The 20,588-nt window shown below is 40.0% G+C and overlaps 1 protein-coding gene across 4 annotated transcripts in view; it reads left to right on the forward strand.

The window, feature by feature from the left end:
- The window catches only part of sgcd (sarcoglycan, delta (dystrophin-associated glycoprotein)), a 170,045-nt gene that overhangs the window by 141,027 nt on the left and 8,430 nt on the right, over positions 1-20,588 (forward strand). For all 4 annotated transcript variants that reach the window (XM_046868470.1, XM_046868469.1, XM_046868467.1 and 1 more), the window contains exon 6: positions 15,965-16,037. In XM_046868470.1, coding sequence (XP_046724426.1) covers positions 15,965-16,037 — 73 coding nt within the window. The remainder of the gene's footprint in view (positions 1-15,964; positions 16,038-20,588) is intronic.

Here is a 20,588-nt window from a genome sequence, read left to right on the forward strand (position 1 = left end):
GGATGCTGAGAAAGCAATCTCTTGGTTAGGTGACCGTAAAATACACGTACCGTAAAACCGTATATATTCTCTCTTTCAGTGTGTCACAACTGTTCCTTATCAATAACACCTTTATTCAGAATGAAAAAGGATGCAGGTAAAAGTGACTCATTTACTGAAAGCACAGTGGCAAAGCTGCTTGAAAGCCGTCTTTTTTTTCTCCATCACATTTGGCCAGACTGAGGAAAGTGTATTTCATATGACAGGAAGCAAAAGTGCCCAGAATCATTCATTTAAAAATGCTCTCTATTTTTTTTTTCTTTCCTGATATTTATTTTAGGAAATAAAAAAAGCTTTGACTTCTCAAGGTTGTTTTGTGTAGCAGTTCACCGTACATTACTCTGAAAGGTAGTACCGAACTTCTAAACAGATTACATGATTTCTTCCCCCCCCCATCATTTTCTCTAATGCACACTCCATTACCTTGCATTCACGCTAGCACACTAGAGCCAATGGACTAGCGACGTTCTAAAGATGTTTCAAAATCTGTCCTGTTGCCATGGCCTCGTTCATATTCTTATGAAAAGGATGGAGCTTTTTGTTGGCTGCACAGACTGAATGGCAAGTTGGTTTAGCGCTTGCATTTATTCTGTTGACATGCGGATGCTTTTAAAAAAAAACAGAATACTATTCATACTATTCATAAGCAGCGATCCAGCAGGGAAAATACGACCCCCTGCCTTGTTTCATTACAAATGAGCAAAAAAGGAAATTATAGTGAAATGGACTGTAGTTTACTATTACGCAATTTCACCAAAATTTCCGATCAATCGCATTCCTTTTTTTTTAGATAACATTTTTTTTGGATAAAATTCCGATTCCACCCCGAACCCATTCTCTGCTAAAGAAATTCCAATCCACCCTTATTTTATAGAATTTTGACCAATCCCACAGGATCTCAACATTTCTTACAAGAATTCTGACCAATCCCACACATTCCTCTATTAAAGTAATTCTGACTATTCAAACACAATCCATCCCTCTAGTGAAAGAATTCTGATCAATCCCACAAACTTTTTGAGGAATTCTGACCAAAAATCTCTGCAGGAATTCTGTCCAATTTATTTATTTTTAAATGTTTCGACTAATTCCACACAATTCCTCTCTTTTTAAGGAATTCTGATTAACATATTCCTCTCCTCTATTAAAGAGATTTTGACCAATCCCATAGAATTCCACCCCTTCTTTAATAAATTTTGACCAATCCCACATGATTACAGCCTCGGTTAAAGGAACCAATCACACATATTCCTCTCCTCTATTAAAGACATTCTGACCAATTTTTTTTTTTAAGTATTCTGACCAATCCAACACAATCCCACCCGCTTTAAAAAAAAAAAAAAAAGGAATTCTGATCATTCCAAAACAACCCATCCTCTCTTGAAAGGATTCTAATTCATCCTGCCATGTATCAAAGGAATTCTGACCAATCCCACACAATACCATTCTTTACTGAATGATTTCCAACCAGTGATTTATAGAATGTTGACCAATCCTACATGATCTCACCAGTTTCTTTCAGGAATTCTGACCAATCCAGAACAATTCCACCCTTTTTTTTTTAAAGGAATTCTAACCAATCCAAAACAAAAACATTATTTTCTTTTAAGCAATTCTGACCAATCACACACTAACGCCCCTCTTTTTAAGAAATTCTGACAATCCAATACAACTGCACTCTCTTTTGAAAGAATTTTGATCAATCTTGAACTCTATCAAAGGAATTCTGTTGGGAATCCCATACAATTCCACCCTCACTTGAAAGAATTCCCATCAATCCCAAATAGTCCCACCCTCTCTTGACCCATCCCCCATGATCCCATCCTTTCTTTTAAGAAATTCTTGACAATTCCTCCTGTACTCTATTGAAGGAATTCCGATCGATCCTTCCTGCTGCTCCAGTTTTTTTTTTTCGTAGCCTGTAATGGATCTTGATAAGCTTAGTTGGCTCAAGTTCTCAAAATATGAAGACATCAGCATCGCTAAACCAACATGACCCTGAACTGCTGCTGCTGCTGAAACGAATAAAAGAATGAAATGCTTCATAAAGCGCAGCGTAAACAGCGTACGCTCTAATGTTAATGATTATGGGTTTTCTTTGTCCCGTAGGCTGTCGATTTGACCTCCTACTCCTGTCCACATTAAATAAAATCAACCTGTACTTTTTTGTTCTGGGGTTTGCTGGGAAATGTACATTTTTTTCAGAACCCTTGAAAACTGCTCCAAACCCCCTCCTCCAGAAGAGTCCATTCTGGCACTCTGATACTATTAGTGATATAAATGAATTGAAATCTGAAAGTGGTGATTTAATCGGATATGAAGTACTTATTATGGTCTGATGCAATAAGACTATAGTTCTCTTTCTCTGGAGGCTGTAAATGAATAAGTTTTCAACGCATATTTGCAATGCAAACGCGTCTGCTGGGCCAAATGAGGTAAACATACATTTGATTGCACCATCTAATAACCTCAGCACCCTATTGTGTATGTAGATTGAGCTGGCACAGGGGCAAATGTAATTAAATCTATCCCTCATATAAAGAGGCTTGATGGTGTGTTTGAATAAATAATTAATCTGCTATTATGTCTGACACATTCTCATGTTTGCATTATGCACCGCTTACACAACTGACACAATTTTGGTCGCACGCTTTTAACGGGACTAAATCTTACACAAAGCTCTTAGCGGTTTTTAACGACCATACAAGGACTTCCTGTTGGGTTTTTTCTCTCTCAGTCCAACATGACTCTGACATCCATCAGGAACAGTTTGTTTTCCTGGCAAAGCTTTTAGACAGTAATGCCAGCGGCACTCCCAGAGGTCTTGGCAGAAGCACCTTGAGGTTCATCATTTATTTATTTCAGTCTTCACTTTACAAGTTCATTCGGCGCGACTCGACAAAACTGATTTACACCTGTCAAAAAAACAACAACTCACATTATCACATTATCAGGTCATTTTTAAGATTATTTAAGCGTTTGTTCAGCGGTTGAATATCTTATTTGGTTTTGCTGAAGAGGAGGATATTTGGCTTTTCAAACTTCAAATTCAAAACAACAAATTTCTGTAATATACTTGGGTTCACACACAGAAATGCTTCATATTATGTTTGTTTCCAGTAAGAATTATAATCATATTCACATTTCTGATAGTTAAGTAACTGTTAAATATTAATTAATTAATCAATTAACACTAGAGTGAGAGTTATTAAGGGAGGAACTATGGGAGGAACCCATCTTGCATTTTCAGCCAGGCTTGATGAACTCTCCTACTAATTATCTTGTCTGTTGCTTATAACTTGAGTTGTGCCCTTTAGTGTGTAATTAGCATTGCTATGCTCTACAGGGGTGTGTACACTGATCAGGCAGAACATTATGACCACCTGCCTAGTATTGTGTTGGTCCCCTTTGGCTGCTAAAACAGTTCTGACCATTCGATCATCAACAGCATGAACTTCTTCAGCAGTTTGAGCCACAGGGACCAGCCTTCGCTCCCCACGTGCATCACTGAGCCTCGGTCGCCCACGACCCAGTCGGCGGTTCACCACTGTTCTTTCCTTGGAGCACTTTTGATAGATAATGACTACTGCAGATCAGGAACATCCCACAAGAGCTGCAGTTTTGGAGATGCTCTGACCCAGTCGTCTAGACGTCCCAATTTGTCAAATCCTTACGCTCGCACATTTCTCCTGCTTCTAACACGTCAACTTTGAGGACAAAATGTTCGATTGCTGAATATAATTAAAAAATCCGTCCACTAACAGATGATGTTATTCGGTGTTATTCACTTCACCCTCATAATTTTATAATGTTATAATGTTATGCCTGATCAGTGTATATACAGTAATGGGATACATGACCTTGATATACGACCTCTGGTGCAACAGGAAGGATTTCAGGAGAAAGTCCAAGAAAACAAAATTGCATGGAAGGGACACACCCACTCACAATACTGTCAATCATAAGGACACTAGCCAATCAGGACTGTCTGTAGGAGCATGTAGAAAGAGTGGACAGTGCTTTCCATCAAGTGTGTTATGGTTTATCATGACAACATGGGCAGAAGCTCTTGTAAAAAGCACATGATGGCCTTCACCCCCTTCCTGGTTGGTAGCTGTCATGGTATAGGTGGAGACCTGACAGGTGGATGGGATGTGGCTAAGATAATAAATAAATAAAAGAACATAAAAATGTTTTTATAAGCTGTCCTGAAGAGGGCGCTACAACAAGCAAAAGCATTAGCTTGTTTTACATCAGACCATGCTTCAACAACGACCTCAAAATCCCGTCTGATCTCTCGAACATCTCCCTGTGTGTTTTGCTTTGCCAGTAGGATCAGAATTCACTGCTGTTCCTTGGCAGCTCGCTGACATATTACTTGCCTTGACCACTGCCCCTCCTTGAAGAACCCACTCAGATGACAGTTTATGCACGGAGTAATAATGGCTGCAATTCCACCTCTTCATGACCGCACTGCATGTTCCAGAGCCGAGCGTTCACCCCGAGGGCTTATTGATGGTTTTCACAGTCCGCATAACAAGGCGCTGGTGCTTTTATAGGCACTTTTAGAGGTGATTCATGTCCTGTGTCTAAATAGAACTTTCCTGTGAACAATGCCCCGCTTTAAATACGATGATAAAACTCAAGAATAAGCCTCTTCAACCATAAGCATTCTTTACTTCCCCACTATTGCCTTCAAGATGATATCTAACAAGCAGCATCAATCGATAAGTTCGGCAGTAATGTTTAATGGTGGCTCGTAGCATGTACACGGACTGTAATGTAAGGAGATCACTCTGCACTGGAGCATTTATATATAAATATATATGAAAAAAACTTCAGAAGTACAAGCTACTTGTAGAACTATGGCAAATATTGGACCATTACATATTACAGTGAAATTATATAAATATATATAATTAATAAATGTATTTGGAATTCTCCCTCTATCAAATGAATTCTAACCACTCCCACATGATCCTGTCCTCTAATAAAGGAATTCTGACCAATCACAGGATCTCGTCGTCTAGTAAAGGAATTCTGACCAATCCCAAAGAATCCTGTATTCTAGTGAAGAAATTCTGACCAATCCAGCTTGATCTTGTCCTTAATAGAAAGAATTCGGATCACTCCCGCATGATCCCTACTGAAGGAATTTTGACCAGTTTCACAGGATTTCATCCTTTAATAAAGGAATCTTGACCAATCCCAGAGGATCTCAATTTCTAGTGAAGAACTTCTGACCGATCCTGCAGGATCTCGTTCTCTAATAATGGAATTCTGACAAGTTCCACATGATCTCATCTTCTACTGAAGGAATTCTGACGACTCTAACATGATCCTGTCCTGTAGTCAAGATATTCTGACCAATCCCAAAGAATTGTGTACTTTCTCCATAGTCCCACAGGATCTCGTCCTCTAGTAAAGTAATTCTGACCACTCCCACCCTCTTTAATTCTAAAACAATCCATAATGAAATTATTGAAATTTGGAATCAAGAGACTTAGATGCTAGTGTGTGTATGAGATGTGCATTAGTTGCATGCTAGTCCATTGTTTAGCATTTGGAAGTGTTAGTTTAGCTGAACAGCGCTAATCCATAATAATACATGGAGGACATTTTAGCTAACAGCAAACCAATGACCAAAATACATGATATTAACAGATTAAACCAAGTAGCATCAGGCTGCAAACAGGTCACGTGTGCATCTCTTTTCGCTAATAAACAACAAAGAGTTAATTAACCATGAGCTTGAAGAACGTCTTTCATTAGAAGTTGATGACTTTACTCCATATTAAACGTCTCCAAAATGCCGGACAGCTCAGCAGAGTTTATTCGTGCCAGAGAAATGAGAATGAAGTCAGCCAGAACCCCATAAACGCCATTTGTAAGAGAAATGGAAATGATAAGTGTTGGAAAACTATTTAGCGGCCTGAATTAGAGTTTAGTCACGTCCTCGTGAGACGCACCGTCCCCATAAAAAAGGACATCACTTTTTCCTCCCAATTACTTTTATGTATATATCCTCAGAGACCCTGTTATGAATAAGCAGAGTATCGCTTTTATCGCAAACTTCTTTCCGTTCGAAGACATTGATTAGCTTGTGTTGTGACAAGGTTTAAAAGGAATCACGACGAACGCAGCATCGCAGATTCAATTCCTGGAGATCGGATGAAATAAAACGTTGGCCGTGTATCAGACGGCATGGTGGGAGACGGCACGCTGCTCGGCCGCAGGACAGGATTCTATTCTTCATTAATTTTAACAATCTGTGCTTAAAGAGGGCAAAGCAATTAGCACATGTACTCAAGTTCAATGATGTATTAAGCCTTTGCTCGCATTTTTCTCTTAGTAGCTGAACAGCATCTTGACCAGCAAACGCTTTATTATTTAGAGGACTGGACTTTACCGAATTGTAGTACACACTATATGGACAAGTTCTTTCCAAAATTATTAATGATTCATTACAAAATATTATAAAAATGTTAATATGCAAAAGTCTGAAATGTGGTTATTTTACTGTACATGCTGAATGTCAGAATCACTGACACATTCAGACTGCAATTTGGTCACTCCCAGGGCCTCTTATAGGCATCCAAACACGTCAGCATTTTCACGTCTTTCGTTTGGACGGTCAGCGAGCACTCTAGTCTGATCTCGCAAACTGCATCTGAAGCAAACTGCACAATCTCAAATATATCCATGTTTTCATTTCATAACTGACAGAGGAGAAGAAAATTTGGTTGCAGCAACACAAGACTTTTTAAGAAAAGCTGGACATGGTGACAAACAGTCGACACAAATGGGGGTGATGAGGTGAATATCGATGCTTCTGCTGGAGATGATGTATGTGGAGATGCAGTTGTAGCTCTAGTGAAAGGAGATGTGTTGAATTGTGTTAATTGGGTTTCTTGCATTAGTGATGACGTTCATTCTGACTGTATGAGATCCTGTGTGTGATCCAGCGCTCTGTTCTACGAAGGTATTTAGAGGTGGATTGGTTCAGGTAGGACACCACTGAAGGCCTAGGGGTGAAAAACACGGCCCGACATTGCAAAACTATGCTTTGTATGAGCCCCGCTAGCAGATTAGCTTAATACTAGCTAACTGTACTTTTATGTAACCTTACCATTTACATTTACATTCGCGGCATTTACCAGACGCCCTTATCCAGAGCGACGTACAAAAGTGCTTTGAGTCTCTAGCAATGAATAAATCTACACTGTACGTTAGATTACAAACTTAATATAAATATAACTCTTGAATTCTACAAAGCAAACTTGGAAAGTGCTAATTTAAGTGTTTCAGGAAGAGGTAGATCTTCAAACGTCGCTAAAGATTCTGCTGTCCGAACATCTAGGGGAAGTTCATTCCACCACCCTAGTGCCAGAACAGAGAAGAGCCTTGTATTAGTATTACCAAAAAATTTCTTACCAGAAACCTCCTTTAAATATTTGTTTTGGTAAACAGTAAAAGGGAAAAATAAGTGTGAGAATCAGCGCAATTAATGCAGACTAAGAGTTGAAAAACTCTGTTTTATTATATTAGATATTATATATTAAGCTAATGTTTTAGCTAAGATTCTAAAGGTTTAAAGCTGATTGCATAACTGATGTAGCTAACAGTGGTTCGGTTGTAGCTGTGCAGAGTGAGAAAGAAATCAACAGCGATAAAAGATAAAGGTAAAGTCTTTCAGATGGTGTGTGTGTGTGTGTGTGTGTGTGGGCTGCGGATACTTCAGGATGGCTGAGCCGAGACAGTATAATCAATTACATCACAAGACAGTTGAGGAGGATAATGAAATTTGTGAAAAGGAGAGAATGCGAGGCGGTGTACCACTGCGGTAATTAAAATGCCCTGTGACAGGGGAAGTTGAGAAATAAGCTGCAGGATGCTCACACGTCCCCCTCCTCACCCTCACGTAGCCTCACATAGCCTCACATAGCGCTCTCGCGGTCAGGAGACGTCTGTGTGGTAAATGTGGATTTTTTTTTTACACTAATGATAATTAAAGCTCATTGATTAGTTTTAATTAAATCTCGTTGGTTGCCTGTGGGGCGAATTCATTCAAACCAGACCTGATAATAATGACGACAGTTTGGCTATTTACAGCAGATATATTAAAATTATAATGGTGTAAGTTCTCACACCTAGTCGTTGATTATAACCATATACAGTGGTCACTTCCCAGCATTGAGGAGTTCAAGCTGTTGACTGAATTGATCAAAATAATGCTTTTTCTTCATTTTATATTTACGCCTCGTTACATCTACAATTCGAATGCTCTGAATCACACACACAGATAAAGTAGTGCCAAAAGATTCAAAAGAATGATGTGTGTCTGTGCTGCAACGCTAATAAAAACGAAGGAGTTGGAGTTTTCAGCCAATCACAATCCACTTTTCACACTGACTGAAGTGTAATATGAAGTATATATAGATTCCTGCATTTAATTATACATCAAATTGATGCTATATGTTTGTGAATGTACACCGATCAGGTATAACATTCTGAGCGGCGAAGTGAATAACACTGATTATCTCAGCACCTGTTAGTGGGTGGATTTACTTATTCATTCAATTTAATTTATTTGTGTTGCACTTTTAACAATGAACATTGTCTCAAAGCAGCTTTACACAGATAATGTGGTGATAAAAATGTATAAGTTCTTTATAAGTGTAAGTTTGTAGCCGGTGGCGACTGTGGTGAAGGAAAAACTCCCCGAGATGCATAAAGAAGAAACCCTGAGAGGAACCAGACTCGAGAAAGAACCTCATCCTCATCTTGGTGGCACCGAATGTCTATTAGGCAGGCAGCAAGTGAAATTTTGTCCTTAAAGTTAATGTTAGAAGCAGGAAAAATGGGCGAAGCGTAAAGAGTTTGACAAATTGTGACGTCTAGACGACTGGGTCAGAGCGTCTCCAGAACTGCAAATCTTGTGGGCGGTTCCTGGGCTGCAGTGGTCAGTAAATAATCACCTTGGCATTGAACTTAATCTTCTATTGTAATTTGGAAAATATAAAAAAAATAATATTCGATCAATATGTGCAGTATGATCTAATTATATAATAAGAAGAAGAATAACAAGAAGATTATAATGATGTCAACATAGCAGCTGTTTTTTATATAAGTGTCAAAACGTCTCAAAGACACGACGCGGTCAGAAAGTATATAATCAATTTAGAATAAATTATAATTATCCGTCGAAATCCCCAAATTCACACTGCACGCTACAGTTCATTGGCTCGGGCTCGGATGTTTACCCATACCTGATTTACGGAAAAAACAGAACCGTGTTAAGATTCCCTTAAGGAGGAAATAAAGTTGCCACATTTCACAGCTTTTTCATTGCTGAATAGGAAATACGTTGATCCGAGTGACCATCGGCTTCCTGTCAGGTGACCACAGCGAGTCGATGACAAACAGTCTATAAAAGTCAGTGAGTTATGTTGAAATCGTCGCTCTACCTTACGTGCTTTTCTCCTCCGGGACTCGAGAGAACTAAAATAAATCTCCGGTATTACACTGCAGATCGGATTCTTTCTCAAGCCCCGGATGGCGTTGTCCGGGTTTGTTTTGTTTTTTCCCGCGTATGGCTATCAGAGATGAATTCGTAAAGCGATGTGGGAAAAACACAGCAGGGTTTTTAGGCTCCTGTGTGTACGTGTGTGTTGGGTTCGCTTTAACCGGTAACCCTCTTATTTACAGCACACAGACGGTCGAGAGGAAATAAATTCAGTCTGAGGCCTGTGCCCGATGGCGTGCGGCAAAATTCCCAAATGACCCCAAGTGGTTGGAAAAAGCCTGAATTTTACAAAACATTGTAAAGACATCATCATTAAAAAACCCGTCATAGCCGGAGATTCCTCCAAAGGTCAAATCAATGACACTGACAGAATATAAAAGAGAGAATTACACTCACACACACACACACACACACACCGGCTGTAGTCATGAGTGCGACACTTGCAGAAAACAAACCCTCTTGCAAACACCCGAGTTTTTTCATGATCACCGTTAGTGTGACAAATAGCCTCATTTCTGCAGAAGATGTTATCTGGAAGGCTCTGTTCCTTCTCTCTCGCTTGTTCTGTGTATCTGAGGTGTGTGTGAGGTGTGTGTGAGCAATCAGGGGTCTAAAACTATTAACACATTACACCATACGCTCAAAAGTTTGCGGACACCTAACTATAAGATCACTATGTGCTTCTTTTTCAACAACCCATTCCACATTTCGTCTCCAATTGTTCTTATAATGAGCTCCACTCTTCTGAGAAGATGTTCCACCAGATTGGGGTGCAGTCAGATTTAGAGCTCTATAGCAGAAGATCTTCCACACATTTTCAAACCTTGGAAAGCAGATCTTCACAAAGCTGGTGTTGTGCACAGGGGCATTGTCATGCTGGAACAGGGTTGAGTCTCCCACTTCAAGGGAAAATTTGTATCCAAAGACGTCCTGTGCGAATGTGTTTCTCCAATTCTTTTAAGAGAAGAGCCGCATACTGTACGGGCGGGAAAGTCAGGTGTTGCAATACTTTTGGCTTTATTATGCTTTTTAAAATTAACCTATTGTTGGAATCCTAATGGCTGATATTAGCAAATAATCCAAGCTAACTTATACTTTAGAGTAGCAGAACGTTCCAAAGCACATTAAAGCCGATCATCGGGTTTCGGACACACGCGAAGATCCTAACAGACGTTATTTCCGCCGAAATAACGCTCCAGTATTAGAAGTATAATTGCTCAAACATTTGCTATTGACCGTGAATTGTTGAGAAGGAGAAAATGGCACCAAGCTAAGAATAAAACGCACTCCTGCCTCTTCATTTCTGCACCCATTACACCTAATAAAGCCTCTCAGTAGGCCACCATTTTTGCCTCTCCACTTCCAAATGCCCTTTGCGGTGGTCTTGGGTACTTAAAAATCCCCCCCCACCCCCAGCTCTTCACTGGAGCACATGCACCGTTGACCTCTTGCAAATAGCCGGTAGATCATGCTACATGACGGCACTCGTACGCTCCGGAGCGCTCTTCACTTCCCGAAAACAAAGAGTCACTCGCACAGTAAAAGGCCCTCCGGGACGCCGGCCACGAAGTCGGAGTGTGATTTTTAGCCTGGAATTACTCCGGCGCAGGCGTCTGACAGATCGCTGCAATTTGCCCTCATTTGGCAACCTGCGGCGCGGCGCGTCCGACGGCGAGGACTACAGCAGCTAATGGATGACGTGCAGACTTCGGTATTAATCTAATGGAAAGAGATGTTGTGCTGAGAATTATTTAGGGTTTGAAAACAAAACAATCGCAGACAAGAAAAAAATGAATCTCTCAGCACTGAGTCGTACGGTACCACCGGAAGGATCCGAATCATTACACGATTCTTAAAAACTGGTTATTATCATGATCATGTAAAAAAAACGTGTCATTAAAATCAGTTTTATCAATTTAACTTTCAATTTGAAGGGAGGTGGTAGCTCAGTGGTTAAGGCATTGGGCTTTGGATCAGAAGATCACAGGTTCACATCCCACCACCACCAAGCTGCCACTGCTGGGCCCTTGAGCAAAGCCCTAAAACCATCCCCTGCTCAGTTGTAAGTCGCTCTGGATAAGGGCGTCTGCCAAATGCCGCAAATGCAAATTTAATGCTCCATCAGATCAACGGTATGTCTCCAGAATCTTTTCCAGTGGCTGGAGAAGAAATAAATACCGCATGTAGATATAAATAAGGTTCATCATCCAAAGATAAGAAGTGGTTTGCACAAAGCCGTGGCTCATTACTCGCCCGATCGATCAGGAGCAAAGAATGTGGATGCCGAAAGGGGTCACGGGCGGCGTTATAGTGGAAACGCAAATAATTTGTCCAAATCCTCCACATCCATTTAATATAAAACTGTGAATTATTTTCTTGCAATTCTGTGATTCTTCTTAAAATATTACCACTTCTGTGTTCTCCTATGGCTACGACTTTATACTCAATATTTTGACTATGTTCTGGTAATTTTTACTTTGTTCAAAAATATTTCTACTTTATTCTCGAAATATTTCGAATTTATCCACGATTTTATCGAATTTATTCTAGATTTATTTTATTCAAATTCTGAGAATAAAGTCGAAATTATGAGAATTAAGTCTAGAGTTTATTCTCATAAATTTGGCTTTATTCTCGACTTGACTTTATTAAAAAAATATTACGACTTTATTCCCAAATTTATTGAATTTATTCCTGATTGACTTTATTCAAATTATGAGAATAAAGTCAAAATATTTCAACTTTATCCTCGAAATAAATAGACTTTATTTAAAAAAATATTTCGACTTAATAGTTTGACTTTTTTCTTTATGTCTTTATTCGCATAATCTTTTTACACAACCGTACAAAAGGGACAAAAGGTTTGAGATTCAAAAATAATTCTTATAAAAATCTAAGTAATCATTATAAGCCTCTGATTAAAAACTTCTCAATAAAACTCAAAGCCTGCTGTCCAGTTTCTGCCAAAACTCCAAACATTTGCTTGTATCTAAACTTTTGTCTACATACTGTGTGTGTGTGTGTACATTTATCGAACAGAGTATCACTTCCTGCATTAGAAAGCATTCGTAAATTTCTTTTGAGCTGCTTCACTCTCTTCGATCTTCTGCTTCATCTTTTTCCTGGGTCTGATGGTATTTCCCAGGCCTTGCTGCGACGCACTTGAGCTCACTTCCTTCGTTTTATTTATCTCCCTGCAGCGACGATTAGCATCTCTGAACTGTGACTGTAGCAAAGAGATGTGTGTGTAGTGTGTAGTATGAAGATTCTCCTGGCACAGCATGGCTGCAGATTAGCACTTTTGCCGCTACAGAAAAAAAAAAGAATCAGAAGGTCTCCATTAAACTATATCAGATAAATAATTGGACATGACTGTAGAACTTCCGATAAGGTTCCTTCCATGAAAACATAAATGCAGGATGTCATGATGCAGCCTGAAGCAATGGACCTGATCCGTGTTCTTCTGGGGTTTTGGAGCTCACTGTGGTTCAACCCAATAACAGCACCTCTGAACTTCAGTCCAAAAAGCTATTAAATCCACATAAATATATTTTAGATTGTGCAGTTTGCAACAGATGAGGGTTGTGAGCTCTGACTAGTGCGCTCTCTGACCGTCTAATCAAATGAATCTCAATCTGATCGGTTAAAGCAACAGCTACGAGCTACATGAATTCAAAGCTACCAAGAGCCCACACTGTTTATTTATGGCTGAAATCTGATTGGACAGAAACTCTAACCGAAACTTACAGACTTTTGGGAATAATTTATTAAATATTCATGGACAAAAAAATTTATTAAAATTTAAGTCAGTGATTCAGAGTTTAGGCCAGAAGAGGACTTGAAGGACTGAGAAGGACTTGATACATTAATACCAAAACAATGCCACCATTTTTGAAGTCTGCATTAAAATTTAAATGTAGGTAAAGGATCAAAGAACCAATAGATGTTTTCTTTTAGTGAGCTCTAAACTGAGATGATAAGCACCGCCCCCCTTTCAAACGAGACCAGACTCGATTTCCATGCTAAAGCTAAAAAAGAGACTTCGAAAAACTCTGATTTTTCTTCTTCTTTTTCTTCATGTTATTAAATACAATCGTTGCTGTAAATGTTGAGGCTTCCAAACACAAACAGATCCAGCAACTCCAAACCCAACTGACATCGAGTCTGCGTTAGAGTGAAGAGAATCGAGAAAACCGTGCAGGACATTTTTCCCTCTATTTTTATCTATTTGGCCGTCAGGAGATGCAGCGATCGATGTCACAGAGCGTCTGAGAGTCTGAAAGCAGCTTCAACGTTCAGGTGCTCAAATGGGCCAAAAAATCCTGGCCAAGAAACGAAATCTTGTTATTTACTTCTGGTGGATCGTGATTTTTTTTTTTTTTATCCGGGACAGTGTTTTATTTATTTTATTTCAAGATGTGGAAAGACTCTGGGTTTTATTGAGAGACGCTTGAGCATTTCAGCTTTATTTTAGACCCAATGTGGGATGTAGGAGATCTGTGTGGTGGAGATGAAGTTTTCGATTTTCCTTCTTTCTGTATTATTACACGTGAATGATGGTGTCTCCTGCATGTTTCTGCAGAGAGTCAGCATTCACTAGCTATGATGTTATTTTATCTGGGTCTTGACAGAGTTTCTCTGTCTACTGATTGGAAGCTCAAATCCCAGCACCACCAATGCTGCCACAGCCGGACCCCTGAGCAAGGCCCTTAACCCTCAACTGCTAAGGTGCTTCTTTTTGAACATTCCAGTACACAGTGAGTCTTCATTTACTGGGAAGTTGTTCCACTAGATTTTGTGGAGATTCTGTGGGTGAGGTGAGGAGGCCTGGACAGTCAGTGTTCTGATTCATCTAAAAGATCTTCCACTCCAACCCATGGAAAGCTGGCTTTGTGCACAGGGGTCTTGTCATGCTGGAACAGGTTCGGGTCTCCTAGCTTAAATAAAAGAACAGTTTCTTTCCAAGACGTCCCGGATCGTGTGCCTCCAACTTTAAGTTTTGAGAAGAGCCACATACAGCTGTCGGGTGTCCCAATACTTTTGGCATATAGTTTAGTTGTAAGTTGTTTTGGATGAAGGTGTTATTATGGCAAATTCCATAAATGTAATGTTGCTTTGGGATTAAGGGCTTTGCTCAGGCACCCAGAAGTTATCCAACTTTTGGATCCAAAGTCCAATCCCTTAACCACTAAGTGGCCGATTTATTTATTTCTTTTATTTCTTAAAAAAAGTGAGGTCTAATTTTGTTAGATGTTTGTGCCACAAGAAGATCCTGTGAGAAGGAAAATTGTTACGAAACGTTATGATCAGTGTGAGGTTCTTGTTCTGATGGAAAGGTCCACAAATTGACCCATTAAAGGTTGAATGTTGTTCACATACATGTTTCCTTTCTGATATAACATAGAAATTTCATTTTTTCCTAATCCCATATACATACCTACAATAAAAGAACCTCCTCCTGAGTCTCTTTTGTTGCTTCTCAGGATTTGGTAAAGCTTTCCTGCTGGAAGCACTGAAGATTTCCCACCAGGCCATTTATTGCTAGGTGTAGATGTGTTCTGTATGATACAAAAATCAGAAGTCCTGATGGTCTTCTCCCCATCCTCACCGCTCCATACAGTGCCTTTCAGGTCCTACGCTGTGGTTCCTCCAAGCAAGGGGTCTTTAATAAGAACCCTGTCCATTGAATGGAATAAAAGATCCACTCCAGCTAGAACTCAGTGTTATGGCCCTGCTGGGATCTCCCAGTGGTTAGAAATCTTTCCCCATTCCACCTTTATGGCTCTCTAATGCTGCATCTGGAGTGAAAACCTGACCCACCTGGAGCTGTTATTACTCTAAAAAAAAGATATCTGTCCCTCCTGAGCAAGCTTTGCATATTTTTCTTTTTTTCTGGACAGTGGTATAATTTAAGAGCCTCCCTAAAGGAAATCTCTGTACTGTAAATCCAACGCAGCAGTTTTGGAACTCTAATTGAATTTTTCTTTCGTTACAAGAAAAGAGTTTTATATCCTGAAAAAGTTGTTCAATGCTGGTGCACAGTTGCTCGGCCTCCTTGGGACGACACATATGAAATGGAAGGTACCTTCTTTGTTTATTTGTTCCAGAGCCCTAAACAAACAGTTTCATTTTATTTTTTGAGGATCATCAAGGTTCAGCTTTGGTTTAATGAGCCGAGCTCACCAGGGAGCCTGAAACACATCGATGAACGTTCATCGATCCAGGGGGGTTGAAGTAGAAACACCTGACCTCATGCCAGCTCGGGAGAAATAGCGGTACGCAGGCGAGGTTATCATTTATTTACACTGCGTCGGTCAATGTTGTAGCTTCGGAGATCATGTCCATCGATTTTAGCATGTTGGTGAATCGCAGCTAATGTGTTCTGCTTTGTGCTTTCAGGAGCAGAAGGTGCAGTCTTCAGTAACTCGGTGGAGACGCCACACGTCAGAGCAGAGCCCTTCAAAGAGCTGCGGTAAGATGTTCTCTTTCACACATGGGTTTCACACTTGGAAAAACATGAGCCTAAGACTGTCTCTGATTGGCTAATGTGATGGCAGCGGTATGGACGTAACTGGAGGGTTAGACCTGGAGGGTTAGTGCTGGGGGGTTTGGGCTGGAGGGTTAGGACTGGAGGGTTAGAGATGAATGGTTTAGTGCTGGAGGGTTAGAACTGAGGAGGGTTAGGGCTGAAAAGTTAGAACTGGGGGTGTTAGGGCTGGAGGGGTTTAGGTCTGGAGGGTTAGAGATGGAGGGTTTAGAGCTGGAGGGGTTAGACCTTTGGAGTTAGAACTGGAAGTTTGGGGGTTGGAGTTTCAAGTAAATGTTATTTATTTTGGATTTTGTCCCAAAGCAGCTTTAGAGAAATAAATATATTATAAATATACATAATAGCATTAAAAATCATTTAAAGATAAATCCATGAGCGAGCCAGTGGTGACAGTGGAGAGGGAAAACCTCCTGGAATTGTATCAGGAAGAAATTTTAAGAGGAAACAGATTCCAACATATAGTTACAAAAATGAAGTAACACTTCAGTAGTTTTCTGGAGGGAGTGGAATCGTCCAAGCTGACCTCAACAAGGGGTGCCCTCTAGTGGTCTGGAGGAGAAATTCTCAAAGTGGCCAAAGCACATTCCCAGTCTAACCTAGATGAGATTAAGAGTTAAAAACACAATTTCCAGGTCTTGGCTGGAAAAAAATATGTTTGCCTCATTTATAAATTTGAATTTTTTTTTTTATAATTTGTTAAAAATCAGCACCTTGCTGAAATCGCCCAAGCAGCCCTTTAATAGTGATTGAGAAAATCTCAGATCCTGAAGTTGCGGTGGTCTTGCCAGAGGTTAATGATTATTGAATGCAAGATGAATAAAAAAAAAAACAGCAATTTTGTTGTGCACACTTTTACACACACACACACACACACACACACACACACATCTATTGCTTACACAGGGCTAAAAGCAGACTACAGACTGTTTCAATAAACCATTACTCATCTGATAGATGAAAAGAGAACATGCTTATTCATGTAATGAATTCATTATTTATTTGTTAAATGAAAGAGCTGCCATTTGTAATGACAAACCCAGACAAACAACCAGAGTGTGTTCAAGATGAAACAGGAGCTTTATAGCTCTTTGAACAGTGAGAGTTTATATAATACGATAAAAAGCATCGGGAAGCAATTCGAATCGAGAGGTTGAGGGCTCGATGTTACGTCTGATTCTGTGCTTTTATGGTAAACGATAAGATGTTCCACTAGATTTGTGAGATTTTATTCAGCCACAAGTGTGTTAGTGAATCAGGTACTGATGTAGGTGAGAAGGTAAGGAGGCCTGGGGTGCAGTCAGCGTTCCAGTTAAATCTTTTATTCATTCGGAACTCACTCCTGAACTTTCAGCCAATCACAATCACACAGTCTGCATATATTTGGAGTTTTCTATGTGGCTATTTAGATCCATTTGGCATGGATATGGACTATTTTTATTGATTATATCGCATTGCTAGGCCTGGCTCATTACAGTCGGTGAAATCCGTGACACACTGAGGTGTAAAGCAGTCAAATAAGTTCAGCAGAAGGAATGTTCTGACTGAGGGAGCAGTACAAGAGCCTCCAGCAGGAGCAAAAACGAGGAACTCCCTGATAACATTAAAGATAAGGAATGCTTCATTATATTGCATTTCGTATTGGAGGTGGTGATACTGTACTGTCGGGTAACGATAGAGCCGGGGAGAAAGAGAGAGAGGAACAGAGGAAGATGGATGTCCGTGTAGCTGGCACCTCCTGTTGTTGGACAGGTGCTCTTCGCCCCTGATCGATGTCCGGATGCTCATCAAAATCTAATTAAAGGGGATTCTCATTAACTAAACAAACAGGAGAAAGAGCACTGCCAATACTGGAGCATGAGGGAGAACTCACGAGTCAGGAAGTAGCTGAAATGCTGGAGAAAGCGTACACTGCAGGGAAATAATTATAATAAGCAGGACATTGCCTATGGGGGCATCAAGTTTTGCAGCGACACACAGAAAATAACCTCGCTCATCGAATTTCCAGCTTTTCATTTACAGATCCGTCATCACCGAACCTGGCAGCCATCATTCACCAAGGTTTAGTATAAGCACCACATACAGTATATATATGAGGAAAATGAGTCACATGACCTGACCAATTAAAAATGAGCAATTTTATAGTCTCATGTTACCTTCAGTTTTGCTGATTCAAAGAAACTTTATATAGAAGTTTATTTTTTTTCTTTTTGGAATTCCTAACCCTGCGTTGTGCCTCAAATCGCATCCTCATGTACGTCCCAAAACTATTAAACATCAACACTGCCTACAGAATTATTTCAAAGCCTCCTGCAATTCTGTCTAGCATAGAGGATTCTTTTGACCAAATACTTTTGAAAAGAAGGTCATAGTTTTCTCACAGTGACTGTTTAAGTCTCAGATAATGACAACAGTCACAACGATGGCAGAAAGTCTGCAAAAAAAACAGTGTTTAATATTCGAGTACATAAAGTCCATGAATTCTTTTAAACCAGATGGACATTCTGGCCGTTCAGTGTGCCACATTTAACTTCGATGTTCAGATTTTTATGAAGTAAACAGAGAGTAAGCTGTTTTTGTGACAGGATGAAGGTATGAAAGGAGGATGGAACACAGGGTGCTGAGTGTTTTATGAATTTGAATAGAAGTTTTTAATAGGAAGCATTATATTATTTATTGGAGCTGAAATACAGAATGAAGCGAGTTCACAAATTAAAGCAAAAATCACAGTCCAGAACAACAAAATTCTAAAAGTTTCTGGAATTTTTTTTGAGCAATGAATATGTTTTTTCCAAAAGTATTTATCTACTCATATATACTTTATATATAAACTGAGGCCGATGTGATTCGCATCTCGATGCATAGTCAACGATTTGATACATTTAAGGTACATATGAAAAGTTTACATTATAGTACTGATAGTTTGTTTATTTCTTTGGTTCAGACAGACAGCAAATCATCAATTTACTTAAGAGCCTTCTGAAACGAAAATAAGATGAAATAAACCCAGACGTTCTTCTCCTGTTGTGTCTGGAGGAAGTTACAGCTCTACCTCTGCCATGTTAATCTGTATTCTACGTGACTCTCAGGACACGCCTCGGTCTCTGTAGTGTTGCGACACGTCATATTCACGTAGCAGCAGCTGCGCCGAGAGAACGCGCTCGAGAAACGGTTTAGTGACGAGAAATCGATCTGCAGATCAAATATTGGTTACAAATTATTGGTCACTTTCTAAATAATAAGAATAAAGCGCATCTACTGATTAATTATATTGAAATAAATATTTTTTACCGACGCAAATATGTTCAAAATGATGCAAATGCGAACTTGTATCTGATGCACACGTTTTAAAATCGATGTGTCACATCGTTACTTTTTATGATGCGAATCAGTGAATCGTATAACTAGTACATAAATACACACATTGAGTTCAGGTACCTGGGGTCAACAGTGCAAAGTAATGAAGAGTGTGTTAGAGAAGTGAAGAAAAGAGTGCAGGCAGGGTGGAGTGGGTGGAGAAGAGTGATAGCAGGAGTGATTTGTGATAGAAGAGTATCTGTGAGAGTGAAAGGGAAAGTTTATAGGACTGTGGTGAGACCTGAGATGTTGTATGGATTAGAGACAGTGGCATTGAGTAAAAAAAAGCTTTGCTAAAACTTAGCGTTCAGTGTAGAAACAGAGATGTCAAAGAGAAGACGCTTGAAAAGTAGAAAATCAGGACTTGTGATGAAACGTATCCGAGGTTTGGTGGATGAGGAAAAGGGTTTGAGGGTTTGAGAATAAATGCAAGATGGTTGGAAAGCGCTCATCTCTTATTGTCTCTGCTCAAGATCCAGGTCTGTCTCCTTTTTTTCTCTTTCTGTTCCTCACAGCCTGCAGGCAGAAGGTGATTTGTAATCATTAAAAGCAGTGCTGCAGATCTGCGGGAGTTGTAGAAGCAGCCCCGGGTGGCCTTGGGGCAGGGTCGATGCTCCAATACGACTTGAAAATAGGCCGGCTCTGTCTCACGCAACTCCATCCAGCCCGTATTTATGAGAGTAATTGTGTGAACGCCGTGTGCCGGGTGCAGGTCAGACTCACCCCAGGGTCCTTTCATTAACTCGAAAAACGAACGGCAGTTCGAATAATCGCGTCGTCCTGCAGTCGACACGTGGCAGACGACGCGTTACTTGTTTGACTCGTAGTAAACAAGCCGTCTGTCACCTTGGCATTCGGTGTTTGTCGAGCCAGTCCTCCTCACGTCGTTACTAACGCAACGGCGTTCCTGCTCTCCAGATAACACCGGGGCACCAATGCCTAGATAACGGCAAGAAAATAAAAACAGACGTGGCGACATGATGATTTCGATTCTCAGGCGACGCAGATAGCGAACGTTACGAAGCGTTGTGAAGGACAAAATCACATCCCATAATAATGCACATAAATTTACACAGCATCTACGGTGGTCTCTCTCTTTTTTCTCTCAAGCGCTCTATCATT

Source organism: Silurus meridionalis, chromosome 15 (assembly GCF_014805685.1).
Source record: "Silurus meridionalis isolate SWU-2019-XX chromosome 15, ASM1480568v1, whole genome shotgun sequence".
NCBI lineage: Eukaryota > Metazoa > Chordata > Actinopteri > Siluriformes > Siluridae > Silurus > Silurus meridionalis.